The sequence below is a fragment of the Physeter macrocephalus genome, chromosome 14 (assembly GCF_002837175.3).
Source record: "Physeter macrocephalus isolate SW-GA chromosome 14, ASM283717v5, whole genome shotgun sequence".
NCBI lineage: Eukaryota > Metazoa > Chordata > Mammalia > Artiodactyla > Physeteridae > Physeter > Physeter macrocephalus.
This window is the reverse complement of record NC_041227.1, coordinates 115,729,438-115,740,101: the sequence shown is the minus strand read 5'-3', so window position 1 is coordinate 115,740,101 and position 10,664 is coordinate 115,729,438. Positions and strand designations below refer to the sequence as shown.

The following is a 10,664-nucleotide window of genomic DNA, read 5'->3' as shown; positions in this document are numbered from 1 at the left end:
TGCTGTGGCCCCTCCCGTTGCGGAGCACAGGCTCCGGACGTGCAGGCTCAGCGGCCATGGCTCACGGGCCCAGCCGCTCCGCGGCATGTGGGATCTTCCCGAACTGGGGCATGAACCTGCGTCCCCTGCATCGGCAGGCGGACTCTCAACCACTGCGCCACCAGGGGAGCCCCCGAGGTTTTTTATTGAAAAAATTACCCCAGTACCATATCATGCCTTAAAATGTATATTTCATTAAAATCATCAATTTGAATAGTTAGTATTCAAATTTCCTCAATAATTTAATAAAATATATGTATTTTTAAAAGTTGGTTTGCTTGAATCAGGACCCAGATAAGGCTTTTGGTTGACAGATTGCTTAATTTCTTTTAAGTGTAAGTCTCTCCCTTTCCTTTTTTTCTTCCAATTTATTTGTTAATGAGGGAATTGTGTTTGTTTTGCTGACTGCACCCCTGGATAATGCTCGGGCTATTTTTTTTTTTTTTTTTTTTTTTTGGCCGTGCTGTGGGGCAGGGCTTATGGCATCTTAGTTCCCTGACCAGGGATTGAACCCGGGCCCATGGCAGTGAGAGCCCCAAGTCCTAAACACTGGGCCGCCAGGGAACTCCCAGCTCATGCTATTTTGTATCCTGATCTTTTCATCTAACTTAGCAAACATTTTCCTTTACTGCTTACTATATGGCTTCCTACTATGCCACCCAATGGATATAGTATGATTATTTTTTTCTTGGGCATTTGGGTTGCTTTCAGTTTTCCATTGTTATAACTAATGCTGGAATAAAGATCTTCACACATAGTGCACGGTACGTACTTCCTTAGAATATGCTACCAGAAATGGAATCATGGCTCTGAGGCCTGAACAATTGTTCAGCCTCTTGGCACAGATCACCAAGTGTTTGTCCAAGGGGTTATGCATCCCCAGCACCACACAAGAGTGCTGTCACTCATTCTAAGTACTTAGGCCTATTCAAGGCTGAAGGATGTTTGGTGAAGACATGATAATTATGAAGGCAGAGAGCTAGAGGAGAAAGATGATGATGACAGGGACTCAGGCTAAATTAAGCAGAAAGTGATCCACAATTTACCGCAAACCTAGAGTGAGTCAGTACTCTGTTCATTCCCGTTGTGGAAAAAAAAAAAAAAACCCAACAAAACAAACCCTTGATAACAGGAGCTATTAATAGGGCATGGCATGTCCAATAATCTTTCTGTTAAGACTATGCATTAGTCAGACCCTTATTTGAGATGTGGATCCAGTCTGGGTCACTGAACTTCACAGAGAGTGAGGAAACTGGCAAAGATCAGAGAGCTTGATCAACTTCGGGGAAGATGGAAGAATCCCAGAGAAAAGTCAAAGGAGACAAGTGGGCTCACTTTGGGAAAAATAAGAGACATTTTTTTTTTTTGCCTCAATACCGGGGAGGCTTCTAAGGAAAGGACAACACTCAGTTTTTGCTTATTTCTTCACAAGGCTGACTGTAAGGAAAGGGGCCTCTCCCAACCAGCAGGAACTTCTGTAAGACACAGGCAAAAATTTTTCAGACTCTGGGGTGACTATTTAGGTCTTGGGCTGAGTGCTCTTGGGCTACTGGCCCTGGAAATATTCGAGAAGCTGCCTGTTCTCCTGCTCTGAGTGGTTCAGATATCCACCTGCGTGGTGCCCACTAGGTGCGTCTGGGGGCCCCACTCCTGCTTTGTGACAGCTGTTCCCTGGCAGCCCCCTTGGGGAGGGATGGGTGAGGTAACAGAGGAGTGCTCCCCAGGTTTCCTGGGCCAGCATTCTCCTTTTTGTCCCCTCACCTTCAGTGTGTGTTTACAGCCAGTCAGATTGGCGTGTCATGACATCACCTGATCCTGCTATTCCAGCCCTGCTGTGCATAGAGTGGACTTAGAAGCTTGGTCGGGGGAGTGGAAACTCCTCAAACAAGGCACTCTTGGTGACATGGAGAGTGGGAGTGACCCAGGAGACCTCAAGAGCCATTTAGTTCAACCTCCTACAGCAATAGCTTCCTGCCACGCAACAGTTGCTATACATACATTCTTTTGAATTCCCACAACCTCGGAGGTAGGTTTTCACTTGGAGATTAAGACAAGTTATTTGCCCAGGGTGACACTGCTGGTGAAGCAGTGCCTGCTAAGTCTACCTGACAGGAAAATCTGTGCCCTTGCCTTTAGAGCATGCAGAGGTGAAAAGTGCAGATCTGAGAGCCTCCCACCCAAAGCCAAACAGCTGACCTGGGGCTGGGACTCAGGGTCTCGTCTATTCATCAGGTCGTCTTCCCAAAGCCTCTTCCAACTTCTAATGTGGGGAGGCCGAGGATGTGACCTGGCCCAGGCCAGTCTGGGTCAAGTGTAACTGAGGAGCAGACAGGCTGTGGACTGCGTTCTCTGCCCTCCAGACTCTCATCCTAAGCAACGTTGTGAAAAACCCGCTTCCAGGAGGGCCCAGCACCGGCTGCGCCAGTCGGTTTCTGGAGGGCCAGGGCAGAGGCAGCGAGGTGTAGATGAAAAACTCTGACTTGAGGTCAGAATTTCTGGGGGGACCCATTCGAGGGCTGTGGCAAGTTAATTAAAACTCCAAGTTTCCTCGCCAGCAAAACCGGGCAAGAGTAAACCCCACATGCAGCGCGCAGACGCCGAAACAGGCATTGCTCTGCGCCAAAGCGATACCAACTGATCTTTGTTTCTCTTGCTATTGAAAGCTCCGTGCGGCCCCAGCGAGGCGTGGGCTGGAGCAGGGGTTAAAAAAGAAAAAACTACAACCCCCAGGAGGCGGCGGGCGGGCCGGCGCTGGGCGGTGACGTAATGGGGGCCGGCGCGGGACGCTGATTCGGCCGGAGCTGCCAGCGGGGTGGCTGCCGCCGCGGCTTATTCCAGCTGCTGGAGCAGCAGCGGCCCTCACCCCCGGGCACCCCTCCCGGGCCTCGAGCTCCAACCCCGCACGGTGAGTTCGGACGGGCGGCCTCGGAGTGGCTAAACCGGGAGCCTCCTGGGGCTAGAGGCGGGACGGGAAAGGAGGTGGGGGCTGCTGGGGAGGCGCCCGTGGCTGGAGGGGACCGGGACAGGGTGAGCGGAGGTGGAGGGGGTGCATCAGCCGAGCGTGGGGGGGGGCGTGCATCAGTCGAAGGGATGCCCAAAGGGGAAAGTGCGGGCGGGAGGCCCGGGATGGGGCGTAGAGGAGGAGTGCGCGGTCTGGGGGTGGGGGGCGGGGAGAGGCTGGGCTTCGGGGATAAAGGTTTGTTCGCTTCCCGGGCTGGGTGAACGCGTGGGGGTGGGGGTGGGGCTCCGGACCGGGCCAGGCTCCGAGTGCGAGGTCCCAGGCTGGGGAACGGAGCGGAGGCCCCCCACTTCGGCTTGAAGTCCCACTCAGAAAACCCCAACAATAGTGAGAACTCCGCCTCCTCGCTTCACCCTCTCCCCGTGCTAGTGTGGATTCCCTCCTGTACTCGCCGTTTTTCCATTCCCACCGCCACCCCGAGTCCGGGAGGCAGAGCCAGAGCTGCGAGGTGAACGACTGTGGCCCTGCGGGTTGCGGGGCGGGCGGAATGAAAATGGCACTGTGGCGTGCTGCCAGGGACTCCCCGTTGGGGTCCAGGTTGCAGGCTCGGATGCTTTGTGCTCCTCAACCCAGAAGGCGAAAGATTTGCTGCCCTTACTTGGGGGAGAGATTAGGAAGCGCTCACCTGGCTGCTGGCACTGTGGCCTCGGCTTAGGTGTCTGACAGACCGGCTAGGCAGAGATATTTGTACACGGAGCCAGAGGGGAAAGGAGGGAAGGAGTAGGAAAGAGTTACCAGCAAGAAAGTAGTTAACAGAAAAAAGTTGCTGCAGGCTCTGGTTTGAGGCAGATTGTGAAACCACATCAGGGACTGACACAGGCAGCCACCTGCCAGCTGCCAGCTGTGGCAGAAGAACTTTTCAGGCTCAGCTGCTGTGCGCCTACTCTGTCTCCAACAGCTTCTTCTCTCCATTTCTTCCCTTCTGGGCCAGGGGCAGTTGGTTATTTCACTAGCAGAGGTGATATGTACCCTTAGTCACACAAAAGCCTCAAGAGTGCTTCTTGCTGCCAGTCTTTTTCTTAGTTTATTGACCTCTTCTGTTTTTTTCTTTTTTCCGGGGGGGGGGCCCTCTTTTGGGTGGGCGGGCTCCTGAGATGTTTTGCTCTCAGGACACTTAGTGTTCAGGTTTCAGGAAGAAGCTTCCCAGGGCGTCATTTAAGTCATAGGTCTGGGCCCCTCCCAGACTCATCAGGCTTCGTTGGATGCCCTGATACAGCCAGAAAGGAGTGTTGGATGATCTGGAACTCAGCAAGGCTCTTAACAGTCCTGGACAAAACACTAGGGAGGGCTAGAGTCTAGCTGCTCCTACACCCTTGTAGGTCTAGGTTAGGAAGAAGTGGGGAGGGGCAGCAGTTTCTGGTCGACTTGGGGAATTCTTTCTCTCTCCTTCGTCAGTAATGAAGTCCTTCAGAGCCCTCACTTCCTAGCCAGTCTCCCGGACCCCCCTGTCCACCAGGTGGAGGCTTCTGTGCAGTAGGTGTCCCAGGAGCTCTGTAGGGTAACTGAAGCCCTAAGGCCCTGGGAAGGTAAACAACTGAGCCACTCCTGGTTTTCTGGTTCCTTGGGTTTCTCTTAGGCCCAGTGATCCAGCCTAATGGGTTGAGCTGGTGGGCCCCAGGAGCATCGCTACTTTTGGATGCACCCTGGGCCATCTCATGTATGTTTGTATGTTGGGAAAGTGTGTTGTGGGTCACATCTCCCCTGAGGTCTCTAAGCTTGGAGCCATCTGAAAGGAGGAAACTTGTTCTCATTATCCTGGAAGTAGGGAACTGATTCTTGAGAATCGGCTCCTATGCAGACTCTGTGATCCTAGCCAGAGACAGAGGGCAACTGATTCTGAGGGGGTTTGTTGCAGCAGGGTGAGGGAGGTGACCTTCTGGGCACTTCCAGGATGCCCTCATCTGGGACCCCTTTCTGTATCCCCAGGAAAGACGGGGCTGTTATCATGGTGATGACCTTAGGGTCTTTATCAGGCAGGATCTTCCCTCAGCTAGGGAGGAGAGCCAGTACAAAGGTGCCATCTGTCCCCACCTCCCGCTGGTCGCAGGGCCCTCAGGGATCTGGGGACAGCTGAGCTCTGGACACGGGGCTGCTCGTTCCCCTCCTTACCTGCATCCAGGAATGCAGCTGGGCTGCATTATTTCATGGGCATCAAGGGCAGCCCTCCTGGTTCCTCCTGCTGCAGGGCTTCTGCCCTTAGAGCTGGGCAGGGGAAGGCATGGTGCTAACTTACACCTGGAAACAGGTGCTGGGAAAGGAGGCCCAGGTGAGGATGGGTGGGCAGAGAGAAAAGGGGGGGGGGCAGGAGAGAGGCCACAGGTGTGGTTTTGTATCCCTGGGAGAGGTATGTTGATGTGGGCTCCAGCCACCCGTGGGAGCTGTAGATGTTGGCTATGTTCTCTATTCTTGCCTCTCCTCTGGTGGGGAAAAGGGCCCTGGTAGTTTGGCAGCAAAATGGGTGGCATCACGAGGGTTAGCCTGAGTGGCTGCCAAATGGATAAAACATCTGGTTGGGTTGTTTTGTGTCACCAAGAAGGCAGCTTCCAGGTCTGGGCAAAGTTTGTCTCTAGTCTGATTTCTCTTTTCTTCCCTTTCCCTCTCTTTCTACCCTGCCAGTCAGACCCAGGATTGGAGAATTAAGGGAGATGGGTAGAAGCAGTGACCCCCAAATATTTTATCCACTACTGACTGTTCTCATCTCCTTTTATTCCTTCTAACGGGAGGGTGGGGGGCTCAGGGGTGGAGATGTCTTAAATCAGACCCTCAGCAAGATGGAGTCCAGCAGGGGTTATGCTGAGTGATTCTTAGGGCACAGGCCTCTTCTCCCCTCCCCTGGGCTTCGTGGGAAGAGGGCCCTCTGGAGGGTGAGATTGCGGGATGGGCAGTGGTTTCTTTACTCTGGGGCTCGATGCCTCTTGATGACCTATCCACCCAGGCAGTCCCAGTGCCCGGAAGGGCACTGTCCTGATTGGACTGTGTGCGGAGCGGCCTGGTGTTTATCCCAACCCAACCCAGCAGTGAGAAGTGAACAGAGTTAAGTCTACATGGACTTTCTCCGGGCTCCTCGCTTGAGAATCAAAATGGTAGACCTGCTTGGAGTTCTTGGGGAGAGCAGAGCCTCCTTCCCTGCAGGATTTGGAGGGTGTGAGAGGGCAGGGAAAGTGGTGTGACCTGTCTCACCTGTGCTGCTTGTTTGCAGAACAGCGGCAGGAGAGGGGCGGCAGGATGAATGTGGGAACGGCGCACAGCGAGGTGAACCCCAACACGCGGGTGATGAACAGCCGTGGCATCTGGCTCTCGTACGTGCTGGCCATCGGGCTTCTCCATGTCGTGCTGCTCAGCATCCCCTTTGTGAGCGTCCCCGTCGTCTGGACCCTCACCAACCTCATCCACAACATGGTGAGGGCCCGTCGCTGCCTGCCTTTGGCGGGGCTGAGGAGGATGGGAGCCCGCGAGATGTGGGCCACATGTCAGGGTGACATGCTGACGGCCCCTGTCACCAGAGCCCAGACCCCACCCTCTTCTTTCTGCCCCACTCCTCTTGATTGGAAGAAGATCTGCAGATATGTCCACACCTCTAGGATGGGGTGACTTGTGGACCTGGAAGATGGGCCGTGGAGAGCTGAACTGAGGGCCCTCAAGAGTCCGGAGGACCCAGGTCCCAGCCCGGGGCAGAAATGCCTCTTTCCCGAGTTAGGATCTCAGAGCATCTTTTCCTCTTGCCCCTCTCTGCTCCCTCACTACTTCCTTGCTCCCTGGTATTCTTTTGGTGGGCAAGCAGGGGCCTCGTTCCTTCCCATCTGCTTGCCCCCTGCCAGCTGGCAGGCACAGGGAACCTAGCCCTGGGCTGGAGGGCTGGCGTCTGCATGCTGGTTCTGTGGCTGACACCTCCCCGGGAGTTCTCCTCGTGCCACGCCTGCCCTCTCACCCGGTGGGTCCCCTTATTTTCTGGCCAGGCTCCCAGCTCCTCCCGCCTGACCTCCAGCCTGCATCCCCTGCCCAGCGGAGGGGGCTCCAGGTCACCAGGAGCCCACGTCTGTGACTGGGGCGGAGGAGCTGAGCTGGAGGGCCTCTGGCCTTTTGCATCCTCTAACAAAGGCCCCTCCCTCCAGGGCATGTACATCTTCCTGCACACGGTGAAGGGGACCCCCTTTGAGACCCCAGACCAGGGCAAGGCGAGGCTGCTCACCCACTGGGAGCAAATGGACTATGGAGTCCAGTTCACGGCGTCTCGGAAATTCCTGACCATCACACCCATCGTGCTGTGAGTGCCTTGGGGGGAGCGGGGCGCCAGCAGGAAGGCCAAGGCCGGGGGGACCCTGGGGCCCTGCGAGGCTGAAAGCCCTCGCCAGCTGCGGCTCTTGGCGTAGGAATGAGCAAAGCAAGGAAAGTTGGGGTGTTCCTGGGTCTTACGCTGGGCTCAGGTTGTGCCTCCCTGGTCCTGTCTTTCCTCGGTTGGGGCTTTCTTCCTGCCAGTGAGTTTGGCCCACGGGCTTGGGCTAGAGCAAGGGGACTGGGTGAGCAGGGGCTTCTTTAGCCGCTCGGATCTTGCCACGCTACTTCTGTTCTGGGGGGTCTTTCCCATAACTCCTCGGCTGTCAGGAATCTGCCTCCCCCAACCAGGGAGTGAGGGAGAAAGGCGTCTTCCAAACAGAGTCTTATACCTGCCCCCAACCTTCCCCACCCAGGTACTTCCTCACCAGCTTCTACACCAAGTACGACCAGGTCCATTTCATCCTCAACACTGTGTCCTTGATGAGCGTGCTCATCCCCAAGCTGCCCCAGCTCCATGGAGTCCGGATTTTTGGAATCAATAAGTACTGAGGGTGCAGCCCCTTCCGCTGCCTGGGATGGCAGGGGAGGGGTAGAAGCCTGTGCCGTGATGCTGAAGACAGAAGGAGCCGCTGGGTACCGCCAGAGACGGGGGGCGGCTGAGCCTCTGGGCCCTAGTTTCCCCCTCACTTCCCGCAGTAGCAGACTTGCAGTAGTTTGGGGTGGGCCCCCCTGGGCCTCTGACCCCTTCTGATTTTTTTGATCTTTTCCTTTTGCCTCATGGGGGTGCTCCTGGAATGGGCTGGGCTCCTGGGCTGAGCACAGACCTATGAGGTTGGGACAAGAGGCCAGGGAAGCCCCCTGCTCGCGTGCCCCTCCTTGGCCTGCTAAAGCACTTTAACCCCTGTGAGCAGGCCAGAGGGAACGGTACAGCTTCTAGTTTGTTTCACTTTAATTCTTAAGTCTTTAGGGTGACACTTAGTGTGTGCTTATATATACACGAAAGCAGCTGTGTGAGAGTGCCTCATCCCTCTGGGTAGAGAATTGTCTAATTCAAGTCAGACAGCTCCCGTACAGCCCCCCTGGGGTACTAGGTGCGGGTGGGGAGGGTAAGGAGATGTGGGGGGTGGGGCTGGGTGTGCATGGCCTGGTCCCAGAGGTAGGGGGCCAGGGCTGCAGCCTCCTGGCCCTGGTGGAGGTGGGGAGGGGGCTGGGGGCAGGGGTGGGGAGGGTGAATTGAGACTGAAAAGAACGGGGCCGCGTAGCAGCGGGGGGGGGGTTCGTGTAAGATGCAGGGGGGAGGGGGAGGAACAGACCCAACCTCATTCTTTGGGAAGTGGTCAGGGAAGGGGGCAGGCTTGGAGGGGTCACTTACCCACAGCGTGGTGGGGGTAATGGGAAGGGAGGCTGCTATGGGTTTGAAGCTCCTGGGTGGGCACGAGGGGGTGGAGATGGGTGGAAGGGGCCTGTGCGTCATCGTAAGCACGGGTCCAGTTTGACACCCGTCTCTGCAGTGGTGTGAGGGCCGCGGGGACATGGGACAGAAGTGAGGAATGGCGGGGCCCTTCCGCAGCCCTTCACCCAGTAACCTCCTGTGCAGACTGCGCCGGGGCGGGGCCTCTCGTGTGGCATGCACCTTTGGGGCCATCAGGCCACCTCCAGACGGGTTTGGTGGGCTGCAGAGTCCCGCGTGGTCCCTCTCAAGCGCGACAGCGGCAGGCCCAGGGAGTGCCCTGCAGGGGCGGGGAGGAGCCGCCTTCTCCCCTCCCCAGCCTGACTGGGGTCCGTGTTACTTCTGAGAAGGTGTGGGTGCCAGAGTGCTGAGGGAGCGGTGGCAGCGTCACTGGCCCTGTCTTCTGCGTCCTGGTCCCCCCAACCCCCGCCCCACGTATCATAAGGAACTTTGACCTCAAAATCTTTCTAAGCGAAGTGTGAACAGGATTTTTACTCCCTTTGTACAGTATTCTGAGAAACACAAATAAAGGACAGTGTGTTCCTATTTCCCCTGAGTTTGGCCTCTGCTTCCTGGAGGGGGCGGAGAGGGGGCAGTATGCAGTATCAGTCCGACCCTCTGCCTGGATGGTGGGAGGGCCCCTGGGACCTCTGCTCTTCCTGCTGCCTCCAGCAGAGCAAGCTGGAGGGGCTGGCGGGGAACCGGCAGAGGCAGCAAGCCGGCCGGAGAGCAGCATTTTGCTCTGGGACTTCGCCTGGCTGGTCCTCAGACAGAACTTACACCTCTGGGCTTCAGCCAGGCTGGGCTGGCAGAGGGATAGCTTGTGACATGGCCAGGGAGGAGGTCAGTTCAGCAACGGCTTCATAGAGAAGCCGGAGTCCCAAGGGGTGCCCAGTCCTTTCCTCTGAATTCCTCCCCTGTTTCACTTCTCTTCCTTGCCTTGGAGGGCTGCATCTCCCCCTGGCCTTTGTGTCTTCAGAGGAATCTTCCTGCTTCCTTCTCCCCGCCATAAGCATGAGTGAGAGGGGAAGAGGACTTAACTGAGGCTCACATGGCCAGGAGAGGGAGGAGTCTTTACGGGCGCGTTCAGTGCAGTGTCATCTGTGTATATCCATCATCTATCTCCCACCTGCTCCCTGGGTCCAGGAGGAGGGAAGGGTTGGTTTCTTGCCTTTGGCCTGGCTGCTTCCACCCCAGCCATAATGCGGCGTATCTAAAAGCCTGAGAGGCGGGGCACTTAGCTTTCCAGGTTTTTTTTTTGGTTTTCAATTTCCGTATTATAATTTCCTGAGACACAGTGGCCAGGAACCGTGCAGAGATCTTACACAGAGGGGACTCTTAACAACCTCCATTTTTGGTGAGTAGCTGAGGACAAAAAAAGAGGTGGGTGGCCCCTGAGATGGACTGTGGGCCCTGGGCACAGCCTTTCCATATACCCAGATGAATCCCTAGGTGGGGAGCGAGTGGAGAGTTGGCCACCATGATGGGGGCAGGGGCAGAGAAGGGAGCATGGGTGAGTAGGTGCCTGGGCCAGCCAGAGGGACTTAGGGCAACGTGGCCAGGAGGACTGTGAGAGGTGATCTGGCCTCAGGAGGGCGGCAAAGGAGCCTGAAGAAAGGGAAGGAGATGTCAAAAGGAAGGAGATGCAGAATGATTGATGGACGGGGAAAGAGTAAGAAGGATTTGGAGGAAAGAGAGCCCGAAGGGTCCAGCGTGGTGGGGACACGAGAGCTGCTGCTGAATAGAAATGGGGGAGGAGCAGCTGTGTCAGGCTGGCCCGGTGGTGGGCCCGTGGAGGGTCCCGCAGGGCAGGCAGGACGGAGACAAAAGTAGACCAGGAGAGGCTTCCCTGGTGGCGCAGTGGTTGAGAGCCCGCCTGCC

At 56.3% G+C, this 10,664-nt stretch overlaps 1 protein-coding gene across 2 annotated transcripts; it reads left to right on the top strand.

The window, feature by feature from the left end:
- Positions 1 to 2,824: 2,824 nt before the first annotated feature.
- Positions 2,825 to 8,433, top strand: ORMDL3 (ORMDL sphingolipid biosynthesis regulator 3). Of its 2 annotated transcripts, none has more exons than XM_007112530.3 (4): positions 2,825 to 2,944; positions 6,263 to 6,457; positions 7,171 to 7,322; positions 7,747 to 8,433. In XM_007112530.3, the coding sequence occupies exons 2-4, from the start codon at positions 6,284 to 6,286 to the stop codon at positions 7,880 to 7,882; spliced, it is 462 nt and encodes a 153-aa protein (XP_007112592.1). In that variant the 5' UTR covers positions 2,825 to 2,944; positions 6,263 to 6,283; the 3' UTR covers positions 7,883 to 8,433. The 2 variants fall into 2 exon arrangements, with proteins under 2 accessions (XP_007112592.1, XP_007112593.1); XM_007112531.4 differs by having other exon boundaries at positions 2,860 to 2,944; positions 6,258 to 6,457.
- Positions 8,434 to 10,664: the final 2,231 nt, after the last annotated feature.

Excerpts from the sequence above, each read along its gene's own strand:
- ORMDL3 (XM_007112530.3), top strand. The coding sequence starts at position 6,284 with ATGAATGTGGGAACGGCGCACAGCGAGGTGAACCCCAACACGCGGGTG. Across the intron at positions 6,458-7,170 it reads CCAACCTCATCCACAACATG|GGCATGTACATCTTCCTGCA; the intron begins GTGAGGGCCCGT and ends CCCTCCCTCCAG. Across the intron at positions 7,323-7,746 it reads ACCATCACACCCATCGTGCT|GTACTTCCTCACCAGCTTCT; the intron begins GTGAGTGCCTTG and ends TTCCCCACCCAG.